Source organism: Nothoprocta perdicaria, unplaced genomic scaffold (assembly GCF_003342845.1).
Source record: "Nothoprocta perdicaria isolate Ctin4 unplaced genomic scaffold, notPer1 scaffold_419, whole genome shotgun sequence".
Classification (NCBI taxonomy): domain Eukaryota; kingdom Metazoa; phylum Chordata; class Aves; order Tinamiformes; family Tinamidae; genus Nothoprocta; species Nothoprocta perdicaria.
Window position 1 is genome coordinate 119,157 of NW_020455665.1, and position 20,856 is coordinate 140,012.

The 20,856-nt window shown below is 58.4% G+C and overlaps 2 protein-coding genes and 1 non-coding gene across 4 annotated transcripts; 2 read left to right on the forward strand and 1 right to left on the reverse strand.

The window, feature by feature from the left end:
* Positions 1-242: 242 nt before the first annotated feature.
* On the reverse strand, positions 243-8,934 carry SEMA6C (semaphorin 6C). Its single transcript, XM_026045955.1, has 18 exons — positions 8,817-8,934; positions 8,630-8,744; positions 8,122-8,179; positions 7,965-8,021; positions 7,577-7,678; positions 7,356-7,446; positions 7,160-7,282; positions 6,596-6,684; positions 6,021-6,238; positions 5,306-5,437; positions 5,079-5,234; positions 4,553-4,768; positions 4,045-4,182; positions 3,504-3,581; positions 3,276-3,331; positions 2,823-2,864; positions 2,227-2,439; positions 243-313 (listed from the first exon to the last, which is right to left on the reverse strand). Exons 1-18 carry the CDS (start codon positions 8,932-8,934, stop codon positions 243-245), a joined length of 2,073 nt encoding a protein of 690 aa, XP_025901740.1.
* Positions 8,935-11,516: 2,582 nt separating this feature from the next.
* On the forward strand, positions 11,517-19,952 carry KHDC4 (KH domain containing 4, pre-mRNA splicing factor). Of its 2 annotated transcripts, XM_026045949.1 has the most exons (13): positions 11,517-11,599; positions 12,288-12,410; positions 12,769-12,848; positions 12,957-13,009; positions 13,462-13,625; positions 13,965-14,176; positions 14,587-14,647; positions 15,341-15,398; positions 15,571-15,827; positions 16,251-16,406; positions 17,523-17,635; positions 18,016-18,107; positions 19,050-19,952. In XM_026045949.1, the coding sequence occupies exons 1-13, from the start codon at positions 11,549-11,551 to the stop codon at positions 19,247-19,249; spliced, it is 1,620 nt and encodes a 539-aa protein (XP_025901734.1). In that variant the 5' UTR covers positions 11,517-11,548; the 3' UTR covers positions 19,250-19,952. The 2 variants fall into 2 exon arrangements, with proteins under 2 accessions (XP_025901734.1, XP_025901733.1); XM_026045948.1 differs by lacking the exon at positions 19,050-19,952 and having other exon boundaries at positions 11,543-11,599; positions 17,551-17,635; positions 18,016-18,101.
* On the forward strand, positions 13,740-13,868 carry LOC112953005. Its single transcript, XR_003250494.1, has one exon.
* Positions 19,953-20,856: the final 904 nt, after the last annotated feature.

The following is a 20,856-nucleotide window of genomic DNA, read 5'->3' on the forward strand; positions in this document are numbered from 1 at the left end:
AAGAAAGGTTTATGATACTCTTACTGTAAAGGCAACTTGCTGGATTTGAGAACCTAAGTGCATTTATTTATAACCAGTGTAGTTATATTTATAAATATGACTTTTTATCTTTTTCCAAAACATGTTTTGAAGCAAGCTTTAATAATTATTTTAAGTGGATGGATGAATGAATGAATGTATGTAGGTATGTTTGGAGAAACTCGGTTCCCGCTTATGGATGCAGCCTGGTTTCCTCTCCAGCTTCAGGTGCGTGAGTTTGTTTTCTGTTGCCCAGCACACTCCAAATTCCCCAAATTCAGGTCTGTTTGATAAACTGCAAATGTCAAAGACCCCAGAAGGTGTCAGAGTAAATCTAGATACCTAATTCCAGGTATCTTGAGCCCCACAATGTTTCYGGGTGGAAAGGGATGCTACCCGCTTACACTGTTTGCCTGTAGCTTGGGTTCCTGTGYATCGGCAGAGTTGTAACAAGCTATAAGTCCTGCATGGGGCCGTGAAGGCCACTTGGATTCTCACTTCAGTCCCTGCTTCCCCTTAGCCAAAAGCCCCTTCAGAGCTGGGAAACAACGTGCCCCTTCAGAAGAGAAAGGTGAGGGGGAAGGAAAAAAGCCGGGGACAGGCGTGGAAACTGGGTGGCGTGGGTAGAAGCGGAGTGAAGGAGCTGGGGGTGCAGGGTGGACATCGCGCCGGGGTTCTGCCTTCCACAGCGCCCGTGGCGCCGCGCCGGGGGCTGCGAACCGTCCCGTCTATGCCCGGCATCCGCGAGGCCGCCGGGCGCGGGGGCAGCGCGGGGCTCCGCGCCGAGAGCGGCGGCCCCGGGGGCGGGCGGCGGCGCCCGCCCTGCGGAGCGGGTGGGAAATGCGGCCCCTTCTCCGGGAAAGGCGCCGGTCCGGGGCTCCGTTCGGCGCCTTCCCCTCGGGCGCCGTGAGCGGCTGCCCTGCCGCGGCCGCCAGCGCGTCTGGCACCAGCGCAAGGGCCAAGCGGGTCCCTGGTGCCGGCGCTGGGACCGGGCCGGGATTCCCTGCCCCGAGCGGGGTTTCCTGCCCCGCTGCCGGTGCCTGCGGGTCGAGCCTGGCGGGCGAGGGGGGCACTTGCTGAGGAGCCGCTTAGCGCCACCGGGCTGCGGCGCCGCCGCTGTCCCTGCAGCCGCGGGGCGGGAGGCGACTCCATCCCCGCGAGGATGGAGCCCCCGCAGCGCCACGGGGGCTCCTGCCCGGGGGCTGCCCGGCCCCAGCGGCGCGGGCACGGCGGGCAGCTCCCTGCTTGCTCCCGGTTTGTGGTTTCCGCGGCTCCTCTCTCTGCCTTTGCATCCCCGCGAGGGCAGGAGGGACAGGGGAGCTTCTCTGAGGGCTTGTGAGAGGTTGAGTGGGAGGAGCTCCCCAAAATCCATCCCCCACGCCCTGCCTCCTTTTACACCTTCCCCACAGAGTCCGGGGGCCACTTGTCCCTACTTGTCCCTCCTTCCAACCCCCCCCCCCCGTACCCTCGTATTTCCCGTCTCACCCCCCAAACCCCAGATAGAGTCAGGCAGGCACCGGAGACTGGAAAAACTTTGTAATTGCTGCGAGGGGCCGAGCCCCCGTCCTACACAGTAGGACAAATGAAGCCGTCCCCTCCCCACCCCGTGCCACGTCCTTCCTTGCCCCAGTGTCCCCCTGCCCTGCAGGGCTGGTTCCCATGGCCCCAAAGCAGCCAATAAATTAGAAAAGAGGAAAAGGGGTGTGGGGGTGGGGGACGAAGGGGACTCTGTCACCTGAGGGTGTCAGGGACCCCACTCCAGTGGGCTGGGATGGGCAGAGGGCCAGGGACATGGGGGCTCTGTTGCCTGTGGATAGGAACAGAGGGACCTGGCACCCGGCAGGGGCGGGGCTCAGGGACATGAGGACCCTGATAACCTAGGGCCTGGGGCTGCTTGGGGACAAGGCACCCCCGTCCCTGGGGACTGCTTGGGACGTGGCTCCCCCATCACCCAGTGCCCGCATACGGGGGCACAGGGACCCCCATTGCCCAGAGCTGAGCCCCCGTCCGGGGTTCTGTCCTGAGCGTGTCCATGTGCAGGGCGGGGGGCACACGAGGTTGCCCCGTGTCCCCAGGGCCGGCTCAGGGCCGCGCGGGTGCTGCGGGCACCGCCAGGGGCTTGGGCAGCAGCCGGGGCTTGGCCGAGAGCGAGCGGCTGAGGGCACCGGGCCGGGCCGGGGGCGGCGCCGCGGCCCCCGCCGAGAGCACCCGAGTGAGCGGCCGCGTCCGCGGCGGCCCCGGCGGGCGGCTCTGCCCCGGCGGGCGCCGGCGCGGGGGGCTCGGCGGCCTTGGGCACCGCGGGGCCCCGGGAGCAGGTGGCTAGCAGCCCCGCGGCCAGTGCGCCCAGCGCGAAGGCGCCCAGCACGCAGCCCGCCAGCACCGGCAGCGGCACCGAGGCACCCGGCGGCTCCCGTCGCACCCCTGCGGGTGGCCAGTGCCTCAGGGAGCCACCCGGGCCAGGCACTGGAGCTCCCGCGAGCCCCCGGGGCCCCCATCCCGCTCCATGGGCCCCCCCCTGCTCCCGGGGTCACCACGGGCTCCCTTGGGCTCTTGGCTCTGGCCTGGCCCTTGGTTCTGCCCCAGTCCGTGGGTCCCTCCTTGAGCAGTTGGGTCCCCCTTGGTCCCCAACACCCCTCCCCAGTGCCTGGGGTCCCTCCTGGTCCTTGGGTCACTTCCTTGTCCYAGGAATCCCTCCATGGTCCCTGGGATCCCTCCTCATTTCCGAGATCCCACCCTAGGTGCTGGGGTCCCAGGACAAGCAGTGTCACCTATCAGTGCTCAGGGGGGTGATGGGTGTTACTGACCGTGGGCCAAGTCCTCGTCCCCGTCCTCTGTGGTTGACACATCTACAGGAGCAAAGAGAGGGTCAAGCCAGGATCCTGGGGCCACCCACACACCCCTGGATGCCTCTCATATCCCCCTGGTGTCCCTCTATTGCCCAGTGCTCCCCTGTGCCCCCCAGTGCCACCCACATCCCTGGGCCCCACTGAGGCTTCTCACTGCATCCCCCTGGTAGTCATCTCCCTCAATGCCCCCCAGTACCACCAATGTCCCCCTGGTGCCACCAGCATACTTGGTACCCCCTATATCCCCCCAGATCCCCCAATGTCCCCCAATGTCCCTCTATACCCCCCAAACCCCTCAGTGTCTTCCAATAGTTCCCTAATTTCCCCTCACCCTCCCCACATCCCCCCATGCTCCCCAGGTTCCCCTGAGTCCCCAACGTGCCCATCTGCTGCCCAAATGTCCCCACTCACCTTGGCAGGTCCCTGCGAGCCCAGRGGCTCCATCCACATCCTGCTCGAAGCCCAACCTGGGCACAAGGCCCCACATGGCCAAGGGGGAATGTGGGGTGTGGGGGGGACACATCAGCCACTGTCCCCGCCAGGAGGAGCCCAGGCAGCCGGGAACTCGCGTGAGCCGGGCCAGGACAGCACAGCGTGTCCTGTCGCCTGGGAGGGGACGTCGCGCCTGGTGTCACTTACGGGAGGTCCTCGGAGAAGGGGACGCAGCCGCCGGCTGGCAGCCACACGCAATAGGGGTCCCGGGCGGCCAGGCAGCTCCTGCGGCAGCAACCCGGCCTCAGCGCCCGCGGAGGCTCCTGCCCCGCTCCCCTGCATGTCCCTGCCCGCCCGGGCCTTGCAAATCCTGGCATTCCCGCACACCCCTGTGCCTTGCACGTCCCCGCAAGAACGTGTGCCCTCGCCCGTCCTCGTGTCCTCGCACCACCTTGCGTTCTTATGCACCCCATGTCCTYGCACGGTCCTGCATCCTTGCAAGTCCCTGCATCCTTGCACATTCCTGCACACCACTGCATCCTTGCCCACCCCTCACACTCTTGCATACCCTGCACCCTTGCACGCCCATCACCCTCCCGCATGCCCTTGTGCTCTTGCACTTTCCCTGGTCTCCCCCATGCTGCTGTGCCCTTTGACACCCCAATGTCCCTGCACCCGCCACGTCCTCACCCCCRCTCGCGCCCTTGCAGCTCGCAGCGCCCCGCATGCCCGCGCCCTGCACCCTCACCCGCGGCAGGTGCCGTGCCGGGCGCAGCGGCTCAGAGGCAGGCGCACCAGGCACCCGGCGAAGGCCACGTAGAGCTCCCGGCGCGGCGGGTGCAGCTCCAGGCCCAGCACCCGGCTGGCGCCCCGCGGACCCCGGCACCTGCACCCGACACACACGTCAGCGCCCAGTATGGCACCCACCGGGACCCAATGGCACCCACTGGGACCTCATGGCACCTGTGCAGCCCCACAGCACCCATCAGGACCCCATGGCACCCCATGGGACCCCACAGCACCCATCAGGACCGTATGCCCTCCACTGGGACCCCATAGCACCCATCGGGATCCTATGGCACCCACCAGGACCCTATATGGCACCCACTGGGGCCTCATGGCACCTGCATAGCCCCATCAGCACCCATGGCCCACGGGAGGGGAACGGGCTCCTGCCCCCCTCCACCGCCTCTCCTGCACATGGGGAAACTGAGGCAGGGGAGCAGCCCCTGGGGGTCCAGGCGTCCAGGCCTCACCGGCCAGGGTCGTAGAGACTGATCTCCTCCAACAGCAGCGCCTCGGCCGCGGGCTCCGGGGTGTCCCCCGTGCGCGCGGGGTTCCCGGGTGCGTCCCCGGTGTCCCCGGGCTCCCGCGGCGCCGCCAGCACCTTGAGCAGCCGCCCATCCTCGGCGCCCAGGAAGAGGACGGTGTCATTGCCCCGCGGCCCCGTGTCCACTGCCAGCTGCGTCAGCCTGCGCACAGGGAGCCTGGCACTGGCGCTGCGCCCACCGGCACCACCGGTACCCACCGGCACCCACCAGCACCCACTGGCACCCACCAGTACCACCGGCACCTGCCAGTACCACTGGCACACACCAGCACCTGCGAGCACCCATGCAAACCTGTGCACGAGTGCGAGCACCTCTGAGCACTCATGCACACCCCACGCGCACCCCTCATGCACCCCGCGTGCACCCCTTACGCACCCCGCGTGCACCCCGCGCGCACCCCGCGTGCACCCCGCGCGCACCCCGCGTGCACCCCGTGCGCACCCCGCCCCACCTGCTGCCCGTGCGGGTGAAGAGGGGCCGGCCGGTGGCGGGCGCCACGGCGTCGCGCAGCAGCGGGTGCGCCTTGGCGAATGCCAGCGTCTCGTCAGGGAAGTCGCTGGAGCTGCCGAAGGCGGCGGCGGCGCCRGCGCCTGCACAGCTGCCTGGCCTGCGGCCGCGGCGCCGTCAGCCTGTGGCGCCGTCAGCCCCCGCCGCCACCCCCAGTCCCCCAGGCGCTACCTGGGCCGGGGCACCCGCTCGTCGGGGACGGCAGCCCAGGCGCCGTCGGCGCCGCGCGGCTCCTGGAAGCGGCCCTCGAACGCCCGCTCCACGTCGGCCAGGTAGAAGGCGCACACGGCCGAGCCGGGGATGCTGAGGGGACGCCACCAGTGACGCTGCGGCCGCCCCCCGGCTCCTTTGGCCCCGACATGTCCCCCCCGACTTGGTGTCCACAGCAGCCACCTAGCCCCTTCCCCGGGCTCTCTTCCCTCTCCTTGTGCCCTTGTCCCCTGCTATGTCCCTTTGGTGTCCCCTGGGCTCCTGGCCCCGTGCCCCTGTCCCTGCTGTGCCCCTGAGCCTTGCCCCCTGTGCCCATGTCCCCACCAGACCCATCTCCTCATGTCCCAACCTGCCTGTCCCCCGTGTCCCCACATGCCCCTGTCACTTGTGAACCCGAGTCCATGGGTCCCCACGCATCGGTGTCCCCAAGCTGCTTGTCCCAGCCCTGGACATAGCCTGTGTCYCCACGCCCAAGTCCTCGCTCTGTCCCTTCCCCTGTGAGCCCATGGCCTTGTCTCCCATGTCCTGCACCCCGTGATCCCCCCACGTCCCCATGGCTGCTCCCCRTCACCGCGTGCCCACATGCCTGTGTCCCTGAGTGCCCGTCCACCACATCCCCGTGCCCATCTCCCCAACACCGACATCCCCGTTCGTCCGCGTCCCGTGCRCCCCGTGCCTGTTGCGCTGGGTGCCGAAGAGGGCGAGGACGGCGGGGCGCCCATGCAGGCGCCGCGGGGGCGTCACGGCCTCCAGCACGTCGAAGTAGAAGATGGCGTCGCCCGGCACCGAGCAGTTGAGCCGGGCCTTGAGGAAGGAGGTCCAGCGGCGCTCGAGCACCCGCGCCGAGCCCCCGCGGTCGTTGCGGCACACCCGGGCCACCCGCGCCACCGCCACCTGTGCCGCCGCCACCGTCACCCGCCGGCGGCGCCTCCCGCGCGCACCCGCCGGCGGCGCCCGGGGGCACCCCTTGGACATCAGCACCCTTGGGTGCTGGCACCCAGTGTTGGCTCCCCTGGGCATCTCGGGTCAGGGCCCCGCTCAGGCCACGGCTCAGGGACCGGCACCCACGGGGCACCCCCCGGCACCCACAGACAGGGGCACCCATGGGCCCTGCACTCACCGTGGGGCCCTGCTACACATGAGCCCCGGGGCTCTGCACCCACCGACACTCCCGGCGCTCAAGCGCCAACAGCAGCACCTGGGGCCCCCCTGGGCTGGGGGGCAGAGGGTGCCGCGGGGCCGAGCGCCCACCTTGCCCATGGCGCTGAGCTCCACGGCGACCTCCCGGAAGAAGAAGTAGACGTAGGGGCCGTAGGGTAGTGCCCGCACGAAGTGGGGCTCTGGGGGCRGCCGCCCGTGAGCCCCCGCCCCGGGGGCCCAGGCGTTCCGGCAGCCCCCGCCCCCTGTGCCCTAGGGCCGCCTGGGCTCTGTGCCCTGGGGGCCCCTGTGCCATCCCCTGCCCCTGTGTCCTGCCACTCTATGTACCCCTGTGTCCCCCTGTGTCACCGGACACCCCTGTGTCTTGTCCCCACCCCTGCACCTCCCTGTATCCCCATGCCCGGTCCCCACATGCCACCATCTGCCCCCTTATCAGCTGCTATCACCCCGTGTCCCCATGCCCTGTCCCCACGTGTCCCCCTGTCCCTCCACATCCTCCCACCCTGTCCCCACATTCCCGCAGTGTCCCCACGTGTCTCCCTGCCTTGTCCCCCATATTCCCGCCTTCTCCCCACCTGTCCCCCCACCCCATCCCCCATATCCCCACATGTCCCCACATGTCCCCACATGTCCCCCCGCACAGTCCTCCCCGGTTACCCTGCAGCCAGCGCGAGCTGTACTTGAGGGTGCGCAGCGGAGGGCCGCCCGGGCCGGGGCTCCGGTAGATGATGGGGTCACTGGCCTGGAAGTCGGCCACGGTGGCCGAGTAGAGGCTGCCGTCTGCAGCGGGGACATGGGGACACCTGAGCGCCCCGGTGGCCCTGCCAGCGCCCGCGGCGCCCTGGGCACCCACCGGCGAACACGGCCACGTTGCTCTGCTGCGCGTCGAAGGGGCAGCGGGCCTGGCCGCTCAGCTCCTCGCCTTCCTGCACCAGGCTGCCCAGCTGCGGGGACGAGCGCTGGGACCCCCGCAGCGGCCACGGGACAGGGACAGGGTGGGGGGACAGGGTGACAGGGCGGGGGGACAGGGAGACAGGGCAGGGGCAGGGGGCACAGGCGCCCGTCTTGTGTCACCTCGTAGGTGCGGCACAGTGGGTTGAAGCCGTTCGTCCCGCACGCGAAGAGGGTCCGGGCGTCCTGCGGCACCAACACCTTGATGTAGTTGTAGCACTCATCCTGTGTGATGGGCACGGGGACACGTTGGGGACAGGGAGCCACGGTGGGGCATGGAGAGAGGGGGGGACACGAGGGACATGAGGATACAGCGATGCCAGCTGCCCCAGCTGCCCCCTCTGTCTGTCCCCATAGCCCCAGTATGCCGTGTCCCCAGGCCCTATAGCCCATGTCCCCATGGCCCTGTATCCCCTTACCCCCATAGAGCCTGCACCCCCATTCTCCCTCTAGTCCTATGTCCCCCATGGCCCGTCTCCTTGTCCCCAAGTGGCCGTCCCTGTCCCCGTACCTGCCGCTTGCCCCGCATGGCGCAGTGCTCCCTGTCCCGTGCCTCCCAGGTGAGGTGCTGCAGGGCAGGAGGGCAGTTTGGGTACCATCCAGCACCCTGGGGCCCGGGCGTCCGGGCTCTGTCCTCACGAGGCAGCATCCCCCCCGTACCCCCCTACCCGTGCAGGGTACAGGGTCCGCTCGTCCTGCGCCAGGTCGAAGGCGTAGACGTGGTCCCTGTGGGGAGAAGGGCCGTGAGCATGCCAAGGGCACGGGGACATGGGGACATGCGAGGAGCACAGGGACATGTGAGGGGTATCGGGACACATTAAGGGGATCTAGAGGGTTGCAAATGGGAATGGGGGCTTTGGAGAGGGCATGAGGACGTGCGAGGGGACATGAGAGTATGCAAGGGGACACAAAGCTATGCCAGAGGACACAGGGGTGCGCAAGGGGCACAGGCAGCACATGGGCACATGGGGCCGCGCATGGGGACACRAGGGTGGGCAAGGGGACCCCATGACACACAAGGGGCACAGGGATGTGCAGGGATCTGTGGGTGTGCAAGGGACAGTGGGTGTCTGTGCATCCCTATGAGGGGATTGGCCAGCTGTGTGCCCACACGAGGGACATGGGGTGGCCACACGCCCGTGTGAGGGACATCAGTGGCCGCACGTCCCCGCTCACCGGGCTGCCACGAAGAGGGTGCCGTTGAGGCTCAGCATGCGCTGGAAGCCGAGGCCCAGCTGGGCTGTGACGTTGTCACCACGGAGGCCACTGAAGCGGGGGTAGGTGGCGGTGCCTGGGGGGGGAGTGGCGATGGGTGGCTCTTGTCACCCCCTGCCACCGCCCCCCAGGCCACCCGCCCACTCACCTGCGAGCCCCACGGTGCTGCGGGCCACCAGATCCTGGGGGAAGGAGAGCGCGGCCCCCCCCGGCCCCCCCAGTCCTAGGACGAGGAGGAGTGGTGGGAGGAAGACGGACGGTGGCATCTTTGGGGCACCGGGCACCTTAGGGAGACATGGGGCCACYGTGAGCCCGGGTGCAGCCTCTTGACCAGGCTGCAGAGGGGCAGAAAGGGGAGAGTGCCCAGTGCACCCCCAAGCAGGGACTGTCCCCCCTCCCGGCTGTTGTGGCTGTTGCTGGGGTGAGGTGACAGCTGGGCTGTGGGACACAGCGTCGGACACCCACGAGGGCAGTGGCACCCCAAGGGGAGACCCCCCTCACAAGGAGCCGGAACGGGACGGGACAGGAGGCAGCGCTGAGCACGGGGACAACGAGCACGGCCGGTCTGAACGAGGGAACCTCCCGCACGACCGGTCCGAACGAGAGCGTCCCGAGAGGTCCCGAGAGCGGGGACAGCGAGCACGGCCGGTCCGGAGCGCGGAGAGCGGGGCACATCCCGCACACGCCGCTCGCCCCCTCCCCGCTCCCGCCCGCCCCCCGCGCCCGGGACGCTCCTGCCCCGCTCCCCGGTGCAGCCCGGGGCTCCMGCTGCTCCCGCTGCTCCGGGGCAGCGGCGCGCCGTGCCAGCGGTACTGGCGGCGCCCGGCTATGCGCGCACCCGCACACCCACAAGCGGACCCCCCCCTCACCCCTCCCGCCGTGCAGCACCCCCGTCCTGTCCCGTCCCGTCCCGCCGCGCCCGGTACCGGCTCCGCCGCCGCCCGCGGCCCCGAGCGGCCCCGCCCCGGAACGGGCCGGGAAACGGCCCCGAGGGGCTCCGAGCGGCGACAGAGGCGGGGACAGAGCGGGACACCGGGCACTGGGCAGGGCTTTACCCGGGCACACGCGCTCTCCCGCACTGCGCCCTTTGGGGTTGTCACAAGTGTGAGGAGTTTGTGGGGACTCAGCCCGGAGCCCCACGGGGATGCACCGTGCGGACGTCGCCAAGGGGGCGCCGGCTTGGCCCCCGCGGGCGCCTGGGCTGCATCCCGCTGCCCACTCCAGGAACGGCGGGGGGGCATTTCCCATTCGGAAACGGTTTCCCGAACGGAGCGGGGAGTGGAGCGGGAGCCCCCCGGAGCAGCGGGTGCCACCTCGGGGCACCCGCTGGGACTTGGTTTGTCTTCCTTCTCTCAGCCGGCCCCGTCCCTTTGTAGGAAAACGGGCCTGGACATCCGGGCCCCCAACTCCGTCGCCAGCCCCCCGAGGGCAGCCGTGGCGGGGCGGGAAGGAGCCCGGGCATCCAGGCCTGTCCCCACCCCCGCCCCGGGAGGGGGGCCCGGGCATCCTGGCCGCCCGCCCGGGCCCCAGCCTGGATTAGGCCGGGGGATTTAGAGGATTTGGGGGCTCCTGGGGCGGGGGGGGGGGACGTCCCCGTGTCCTGTGGTGGCCTTGTCCCCCCTCCCCCCTGGGTCACCTCCCCTCCCTGGCTGCCTATAGATAGCCATTAATCCCAGCTAATGAGATGAGCCCAATTAGCAGCGGCAGCAGGGCACGCACACGAGTGGGTGGGACCGCTCGCATTCCCATTGCCATGGGCAAACGGGCACGGGAATGCAGAGGCGCGTGCACAGAGGCGCGCACTCGCGCGGGGACACCCCACGCACCCCCGTGCACTCGCGCGGGGACACCCTGCGCACCCCCACTTGCACGAGCGCCCGCGCCCCCGCTGCGGCTCTCGGGACCCCCGGGGGACACGGCGGCCCTCGGGTCAGCCGGGGGGCCTCGGGCGACCCCTGGCGGAGCCGCGGGGCAGGACGCGCGGCGCCGTCCGGGCACGGCCGCGGCCCCGAGGGGGGGATCGTGTCCCCAGGGCGGTCACTACAGGGGGGTGGCCGTGTCGCCGGGGGAAGAGCCGGGTCCCCGGGGGGGTGGCCGCGTCCCCACGGCTGCGACCGCGGCCCTGGTGGCGCCCGCGACCCCGAGCCCGGCGGCGCCGCGGCCACGGCGCGCGCTGTCACCCCAGCAACGCCGGAAGGGGCGTGCCTCAGCACAGGGGGGTGGCCGTGTCGCCGGGGGAAGAGCCGGGTCCCCGGGGGGGTGGCCGCGTCCCCACGGCTGCGACCGCAGCCCTGGTGGCGCCCGCGACCCCGAGCCCGGCGGCGCCGCGGCCACGGCGCGCGCTGTCACCCCAGCAACGCCGGAAGGGGCGTGCCTCAGCCCGTCCGGAAACGGACGTGACGCCACTGCGCGCCGCAGTTCAGTGCCGTCACCCCGGCAACGCCGGGAAGGGGCGGTCTGCGACTCCCCACCCTCCCCGCGGCGGAAATGACGTTGTCGCTGCGCGGAGGCGGCCGCAGCCATGTCGGCGGGCGGCGCGGGGCAGCGCGAGGCCGCGGGCGGCGGGTGAGGCGGCCGCGGGGCTGGGGCGGCCGCGGGGCTGGGGCGGGCGCCGCGGGGAGGCGGCGGCAGCGGCGGCGGAAGCGGCGGCGGAAGCGGCGGCGGGCGGCGGCCGGGACTGAGGCCTTCCCGTTACGCAGGCGCCGCAGCAAGTGGGACCAGCCCGGCCCGCCGCCCCCTTTCCTGCTGACCGCGGCGGCGCCGCTGCCCGGGCGCCCCTTCCCGGGCGAGGGCGGCTCCGGCGCGGCGGGTTCCGAGGGCTCCGCCGCCCCCTCGGGGGCGCTGGACGCGGCCGCGGCGGTGGCGGCGAAGATCAACGCGATGCTGATGGCCAAGGGGAAGCTGAAGCCGGCGCCCAGCGGTGCCGACAAGGTGCGTGGCCCCGTTTGGCCCTCGGCGAGGCAGGGGGAACAAAGCTGCTCCTCGCCTCGCTGATTAGACTTCAGCGAGTGCAGTCGGGAGGTCTGCTTCTGAAAGCATTAGAAATGAATCAGAAAGCGTTAAAACTATAAAACTGGGCTGCAGGTTGTGCTCAGCCTTGCTGCACCGTCGGGAGGCTTAGCCAAGCAGAGTTTTGGTAAGATAATAGATTTCCTAGAAAGGTTTTTGAAACGCTGCTGCCAGCTGCAAATCCCCCTGTGCAGAGCTGCTGGTTTCAGTGTTGAAAACAAATAGTTGTTGAGCTCGAAGCGCTTGCGATCAGCAGCGTGGGGTTAATCTCTAAGCCAAGAGATTTTAAGGGAAAGCTGTTGCATTCCAGGTGCAGCAGCTGAAATAGCCTCGCTCTATGCACTGGGAGCCTGTGCTTGTACGGGGCTGTGCTGCTTAAATGTACTTAGTTAAGAAAATAAGGTTTTTATTTGGTAATTGCACCTGCTTTGAAGTGGTAGCGCAACTGTAGCCTGGCAGTCAAGCCACTTGTTGCTCATGTTTGTAGGAGGGGTGGATTCAGCAGCTCAAAAGAAAGTAAAAAAGAGATATTCACCTTTTGGGCTACCAGGGTTGGTTTATCTCGGTTTCTGCCAGCAGCCTTTTGCAACGGTCTCTTTTGAAACTGCAGGCTCTGGGAAAAGGCCCGACTGCGAGTAAAAGCAAAGACGACCTTGTGGTGGCAGAGGTGGAGATCAACGACGTGCCCCTCACGTGCAGGAACCTGCTGACGAGAGGGCAGACGCAGGACGAGGTGGGTCCAAGCTCTGCGTGTGGAGGTTGTCAATGCTCTATCTGTACACTGAAGGGCTAGGGATAAACTGTGTGCAGGGGCTGTTGTGCTCTCTCTCTAAAAGTACTCGTTCTGTTTCTGTAAATGTTGCTTTAGTTCCTTCAAGTTTAAGATTTTATTAATTTGTCCAATAAATGTTGTATGAGGAAGTAAAGTATCTTTTAGTGGGCACCTTTCATTTTCTTATCTCTTTAGTATTGACTTACAGTCTTTTGGTATAAGGCCTTAGCTWAAACCATTTATTTATATTTTTTCCTTTCTTTTTTTCTCCCTKTATTGCTGGTAATTTTTTTTTTTCACTGGATTTTTAAAAAATTAGATAAGTCGACTGAGTGGAGCAGCTGTCTCAACTCGAGGGAGATTCATGACCGCAGAAGAAAAAGCAAAAGTGGGACCTGGGTTTGTAAATTTTATTTTATTTTACTTTATTTTAATAGGGTACTGTATTGAATCCATGACTGCACATTCTCTGTGCATTTAACGAATTATTTGGGGTTTCCCTCCTAGAGATCGCCCTCTGTATCTGCATGTCCAGGGTCAGACACGGGAGCTGGTTGACCGTAAGTTTTCTTGGGGAGGGGGTTCCCTGTAGTGATCTACTAAAAATAGAGAATTTTGTAGGATCTGGTTGGCTGGCATCTGAACTGTGTGTAATAATTGCTTGCTTTCTTGCTTCAGCCCTCTGTTTGAGCCATGAACGTGTTCTTCTCACTAGCATTGCTTTGAAAATTAACTTGCCTTGATGTGTGGGATAGGGTAGGAGGTTGGAAGCATTAGTAATTTTCCAGACAATCAGATTGAAAAACAACTTTTTTTCCCCATAATTGGGCACCTGGAAATTTGCATATTTACGCAGTGAAATTTATATGTTTTCTGTAGTAGAAATTTTGGCTGTTTTTTTTTTTTGAGGGRCACTGGGGGAGTAATCAGTGAACTCTTTATGAAGAATGTGAAGATTTTTAACAACTGTATTTCTTTGAAACATAAATGGAGTTTGTGTGCTGTCAACTAGGAGCTGTTAACAGAATTAAGGAGATCATCACTAATGGCGTGGTGAAAGCTGCCACGGGCTCTAGCCCAACGTTCAACGGGGCTACAGTTACTGTCTATCACCAGCCAGCCCCCATTGCTCAACTCTCCCCAGCAGTTGGCCAAAAACCTCCGTTTCAGTCAGGGGTGAGTAATTTTTTGCAGACTTTCGCTATCACTAATTGCAGGCACACTTTGCCATAGATAAGTCTGAAAATGTGCTGGTTTTGTGCAGAAAAACTTGCATGTGTGTTAATGAAAACTGGAGGACTGATAAGATGGGGTCTGAAGAGTGAGACTCGATTAATACTGTCCTCCTAAAAAGAAAGGATTGGAGAGAGCCGTCCTGCTTGCAGAGAAGTACAGGACTGACTGCACCATCCGACATGAATTGTTCTGATTGCTAGAGAAATAAGTTAGTCTCTGGTGCAATGAGAATCCTGATTCTAGGAGTGAAATAACAATCTCTCGCTGGAACTTTTACAGATGCATTATGTTCAGGACAAATTGTTTGTTGGTCTGGAACATGCTCTACCTACGTTTAATGTGAAAGAAAAGGTGGAAGGGCCTGGTTGCTCCTACTTGCAGCACATTCAGATTGAGACGGGTGCCAAAGTGTTTCTTCGGGGGAAAGGCTCAGGTTGCATAGAACCAGCATCAGGCAGAGAAGCTTTTGAACCCATGTACATCTATATCAGGTATGAGAGACTTGGAAATTTTCCTTTTAGCAGAGAACTTTAAAGTGATGAAGATAGGAAGGGGTCATGCTCACCATCTAATCACAGCACACTGCTTTTTGGGGAAAAGTAAAGCTGCATTCTCCTTGGACATGTAGTAAATTTGAGCTTTAGGAGAAAAATACTGATGGCATTGACCAACCAAGTCACAGTTCTGTGCATGTTTCTTGCAAGACTTGGGCTATTCTGAGTTTTTATTTAGTAAAATACTCTTCAGTTGCTTTTAGTTATGCTAAAAGCTGCAGCGGCACTAGACTACTCTTGAGATGACTAGGGATGAGATCTTGACAGGCTACTGTTAAACAAAATAGCTCTGAAAATTTGTGAAAACGTTCATGCTTCTGAATGGGGTTTTTTCTATGTATCTTCAGTCACCCGAAGCCAGAAGGTCTGGCAGCTGCTAAAAAGCTATGTGAGAATCTCTTACAAACTGTGAGTAGCTCTGCTGTGTTGGACTTGTACAAATACTAATGATAAGACAGGCTCTGAAATCTCGTATGTCCCAGGCTTTTTATTTTTCTGCTCACATGAATTAGTTGATTCCCTCATGTCTCTTGCTTTTAGCTTTAAACATTGTTCAGCTTCATGGCCTCTTTTATTTTTCCCCGAGGAGATTGTTTTACTTGGCACAGAATTCTTATAAAATCTCTTACCCAGCTGAAGAATTAATTTCTCAACTTCTGTTGTGTGAATGGCYTACCACAAAATATAGTAAAATCCTGTGAGATTGAGTCTGTTAGCCTTGGCACAGGCTACATCATCTCTCTGGAAAATATCTCAGAGCTTTTTAGATGCTTTGTGGTTTTGAGCATTTTGTCTCTACTCAAGTCATTCTTTTACTGTTCTRTTCTTTCCCATGATAAAACGTCCTCTGCGTTAAGTACCCTGCTGTAYTGTATTTTATACAAATACGTCACAGATAAGAAGACTAGTGACTATATTCTGAGTTTTTTKTTCCATGTTCTTGTTTAGTGTATTACGGTGTCTTTGGGTGTAGCATATTCTGTAGTCAAAGCCCTCTTTTATGATCGATTTTATGGTAACACACAATAAGAAGCCCTTTGCCTGCAAAAGCTTCATGTACTGAATAGATGCTTATTTCTGTATCTTGACTGTCCTATTTAGGTCCACGCCGAATACTCTCGATTTGTGAATCAAATAACCACTGCAGTCCCGTTGGCAGGTAAATGTTTAGCAATAACAGTCTTTAGAGTTGCGTTCTGCCTGTTACAATTTTGACTTTAATTGAAAAGGATGCCAACTTTTTTTTTTCTTTCCATTTGGTAATAAATGTAATATTGTTGTGACCCAAACTGAAGGTAACCCCCTGCCTTCTCCCCCTTCCTGCCTCCCAGGCTTTGCACAACCTGCTGCTATAAGCAGTGTACCTTCTCAGCCGTCGTATTACCCTTCAAATGGGTATCAGTCTGGTTATCCTGTCGTTCCCCCTCCACAACAACAACCAGTCCAGCCGCCGTACGGGGTRCCGGGCATGGTACCACCTGCAGTACCGTTGGCACCTGGAGTCCTAACAACGTTGCCTACAGGAGTTCCACCTGTGCCAACACAATATCCGATATCTCAAGTACAGCCTCCAGCCAGCACTGGCCAGGTAGTGCCACTGATKAATTCCTTGGCTCTGTAGTTATCAACTTCCTAAGCTGTTTCTTTGCTAGCAGTTAATTAAAGCTCTTATAGGTCAGGAATTTAAGAGTAGGGGGACATGCATAAATATTTTCCGTGGTTATTACTTTGCTCATGCTTTTCTTATTGAAGAAACTAAACCGCTGTAGCAGCTACTTCTTAATGCTCTTTTTTTCCTGATAGCTGCCTACTAGTATAAAGGATATTTGAGGTGAAATCACTTGCATATGAAAAGTCTTACTGCTGCGGTGTAGAGACAGTGAGCTTGAATTACTGTGACTGCTTTGAGGTGGGAGCACTCTATAGGCTCAGTGTGTATTCTGATCCTACATACAAATCTGTACCTTGAATTTATACTCCTTTTTTCTTCTTTTGAACTTCTGCCTGCCAGAGTCCACTGAGTGGTCCTTTTCTTCCCGCTGCCCCAGTAAAAACATCCCTGCCTGCTGGAACACAGCCGCAAGTGCAACCCCATTCCCAAGGCCAAAAGAGGCGGTTCACTGAGGAGCTACCAGATGAGAGAGAGTCGGGACTGCTGGGATATCAGGTGGAATAAAATCAGCAATTTTACTTCTGACATCAAAATGGAACTTTGCTAGAGAGAGGCCATCAGTTTATTTTAAACAGACATRCAAGATCTTTGGCAGGTGGCAGTAATTGCTAAAAAGCCTGGCGATATCCTGCTCCAGTTTGAGTGGATGCACTGTTCTAGACTGTGCCTTATTTGATGCAATGGCTGCCTGCCTTCTCTACCTGCATTTTGTTGTTTTCATGAAGATTAGCAGTCTCTTCAGACCAGAGATGACAATAGGGTGTCAATGGTTAGTTTAGGGGGAGGCTAGTGGAGGTGGTGGTGTTGGTTGGTTTGTGGGTCTTTTTAGTGGGTATGTGGGGGCAGGGGAAATGAATGTGGTGATTCCTGATAAACTTTAGATAGAAAATAAAAAAAAAAAAAAATACTTGGCTATTTTTTAAATAATATAGAGTTTTTGTATACGAGCAAAAGGGAGTTTCTGCAAATGCTCTTTTGGTGATTTCCCCTCACACACCTCCCTCTTTTTTCCTTTTTTTTTTTTTCCTCTGCTAGCTCCCCTTTCCTTGTGCCCCCACCATACTCCTCACTTTGTCCTTCTAAATTGTCTATCTGGAATTTTATCTAACAGGCTTTAAGCCCCTAAGCAGAAACCCTTTACAAAAAACGTCTAGGGAAAACAAGTAGCTGCCTATATTTAAGATGTAATACTAGTGTCTCAGCAGAGCTTATGTCATAAGGTCTACATACCATACCAAATTAGCTTAATTAGAAGGTAGTAAATCAGTCCCTGAACTAAGCGGCTAGCTGTCCTGCTGGGAAGATGGATTAGATGATGAGGGCTCTTCCATCTTAGCTGGAACTGTGCCTGAGCACATTAGCCTCTGCAGTACTTGTAGGATATAAAGCATTTTGTTTAAGGCTGGCAATCAGTAGATGCTTTCCTATCTTTAATAGCCAGCCTAAGTTTTTTTGGTGACTGTACAAACAGTGAAAAAGAGTAACTACTTAATTTGTTCAGTAGTTGGCGATATGCTCTGAAAAGTTGGGTTTCCTATCGTTATCGTTAAGGAGCTGTAGCTTATGTTGTAGTTGTAGATTTGCTAATGCCGTGTGTTTTTCTGCTCATAGCATGGACCCATTCATATGACTAATTTAGGTACAGGCTTCTCCAGTCAGAGTGAAATCGATGGAACAGGATCGAAGCCAGCAAGTTCCTCAGGAAAGGAGAGAGAGAGGGACAGGTAAGCGATGAAAGAATTAGGATCCCATATTTGATTCTGTAGGAAAAGCTTGTCTTAAAAGATGAGAAATAGGGTGAAATATGAAACCTGTGTTAGTACTCATTTGGGGAGTTTTCAAAAAGCWGCTGTGGTTTTACAGTACCTGACAATAACGAGGAAAATCAGCTAGAGAACCAGTGATATGTTTCCTAAATTAATTTATCTCCTCAACTAAGTGCAATGAGAGCATTTCAAAGTTAAATCATGCTGCTTGGGGACTGAGTTGTTGTTTTYCTTTGTGCTGAAAAGCAGTGAAGCTTGAGAATACTCCATTTGACTGAACTACTTCTGACTCTCTGSTTATTTTAAAAAATAATAAGTACTTGCATTAATTTAAACAGGCAGTTGATGCCTCCACCAGCTTTTCCTGTCTCTGGGATGAAATCAGAATCTGAAGAAAGAAATGGTGCGGGGTCCTTACTAGGCAACCATGGTAAGTGCRGTGAATAGAATAAACCTATATAGAAAAGTGAACGTGACAAGTCTGCCCTGATCTTTACATGGATTTAAACAAATTGGTGATTTTTTTTCCTTTACAGTGCCCTCTTAAGTGAAAGGGAGGTCATATTCCACTGCTCTAAAAATTGTTTAAGTTCATTGTGACTGTACACACATGGTACTTCTCTTAAAACTTTAAGTGTTTTTAGGAATGAGGAGGAGGCGATAAAGTCAAAGAACAAAGGCTGGGACTCTTGTCCTAGCTGAGGTACAGAATCTAATGGGATTGATTTGTACCACAGGTATCAGGTGGCTTTACATCTCTAGTGGCACTGAGGGTATTGRTGGGGTTCAGGTGTGCATTTACAGACAAGAATATGCCCACCTTGTCTGCGAACAACAGACGTGTTACTAGATCACATCCTTTCAGAGGGTTTTCCTACATCAATTATTTGTGACTTGGAAAAATGTGCTCACTAGATTTCCTGGTAGTGGAATAGTGCTTTCATGCCAGGTCTACAGGCACATCATATAAGTGTGTTTAACCTTAGTTTTTCTGCAGTATTGGTCCCAGAGATTGCTGTTCTTTAGATTTCTTTTGAACGAAATTTCTACTTTTCTTACATTTTTATCTTTTTAGCGGTGAAATTGCCACTATTTAGACCCATTTGCTAACTTCACCTTTTTTTGTGTGTTTCTTTCTTCTTTCTCTGTTCTCTTACATGGTTCTGATGGATCACATGTGCTGTTGCTGGTGCTGTTTCTTGTGGCCTTCGACCTTGAATGACCATTGGCCTTGTGACCTCAAAATGGTGTCCAACTAACGATTTACAATTAACATTTTTTTTGAATTAACTTGTTTGGGGAAATTTTATCTCTTTTTTTTTCCCCCTTTTTTTCTTCGGGTTTGGGTGGGTTGTTTGTCTTCCCCTTTTAGATCATCAAGCTAAGAAGATGAAAACTGCAGAAAAGGGGTTTGGATTGGTGGCATATGCAGGAGATTCGTCAGATGAAGAGGAGGAACATGGTGGCCATAAAAATGCAAGTACTTTTTCACAGGGATGGAGCTTGGGATACCAGTACCCTTCCTCACAACAGCGAGCTAAACAACAGATGCCGTTTTGGATGGCACCATAAAGGCTACAGAACAATTTTCATATGTCTTTTTTTGTTATTTTTTTCCCCCTCTAGCAATAATGCATGTATATTACACAGTGAACTTTGCAAGTATGCATTATTTCTACATTTGCAGAAGCTAAAGCTTCAATATTCCCTCTTGAAAGGGCTCCATTATTTTTAAAATCCTTATTTCTGCAGTGGATTTGTAAACTATGCGAAATACTTGAAATAAAGAGTTTGGAATGGGAGGGCCCTTATAAAACAGGGGAAGTATTATAAAGAGAAACTAGGAAGCCCGTCTTTCCCCATGCTTCCCATCTTTCCAGGATAACTTAAATGGAAAGAGCTGTCAAAGCTGACTTCCCTGTGTTTCTGCAGTCCCACTGAGCTAATGGTGATCAAGGATTCAATGTTTGGACTTTTGACAAAGAAAGGGATTGCTCAGTAATTCTGAAAAATTGGGGGATTGCGCTTTCTAAAACTCCTAATTTGTTTTTATTTTGTCTCCTGTAATCCAGCATTTTTTCCCTCTAAAAATGTGGATTTTTTTTTTTTGTACTAACTCCTTAACTCCTGGTTTTAGCTCAGTGTCTTGATGGGGAAAAATGCATTCTTTTTCTTCATCTTGCCCATAACTCTGCAATGAACTTGGTCCTTTTAGCCTGGGTACTCGGTCGTCTCATTCTCCCCGTGTATTTCCTTCCCTTCGGCCGCGTGAAGGGCAGGACTTCCCAGGAGGTTCTCCCGAGAGTCTCTCCGCCTCCCTGAGCAGCTCCCTTTGATCCTAAACCTTTTGCTTCATGATGGTTTAACAAAAATGAGAGACCTCGGAGTGGTGGTGCCGCACCGGAGCACAAAAGCAGCAGCTCTGAGTTAAGGCCTTGGATTGCTCGTGGACACCGCATCCCCACCTGGCAGCGCAGGCTCTTGCAGGACTCTCTCTTGGGGTTAATYTTGGGGTTATTTTGGTTTTTTTTGGGAGGCTAGGGGGGGAGGACAAGGAGTGYAAATCCCCTGGCGCACGTGGCTGTGACGAGGCGCTGGTCAGCACTTAAAATGGGAGCGGTAGCAGGAGTGGAGGAGGCGTGTGTCCTTGCCGCGCGCGGGAAGCCCTTGGCGGCTCGCTTGTATAAATACCCTGACTTTCCTACATCTTGTAAATAATTTAGAGCCGTAATTTCATTATAAATAAATGTATAAAGATTCTGCTACTGACTTATTTATTATTATTGTTGCTCTTCGAGTCTATCGGTAATGGCAAAGATAGCTCTAGACGATGTTTTTTAAATAAAAAACCGAGTTGCTGCCACGTCTCCGGGGCGAGGGCGGGGCCCGGGGCGAGGGCGGGGCCCGGGGCGAGGGCGGGGCCCGGGGCGAGGGCGGGGCCCGGGGCGAGGGCGGGGCCCGGGGCGAGGGCGGGGCCCGGGGCGAGGGCGGGGCCCGGGGCGAGGGCGGGGCAGGAGCCGCCGCCATTTTGGTTCCGCCGCCTCGGCTCCGAGCAGGGCCGAAGCGGCGGCGGCTCCGTTCCCGACGCCGCTTCCCGTCCTGGCGCCGTCCCTGCGCGCGCGGGCGGCCGGGCCGATGCGGCGCGGAGCCGCCTGAGGGGCCCCGCCCGGGGGCCCCGC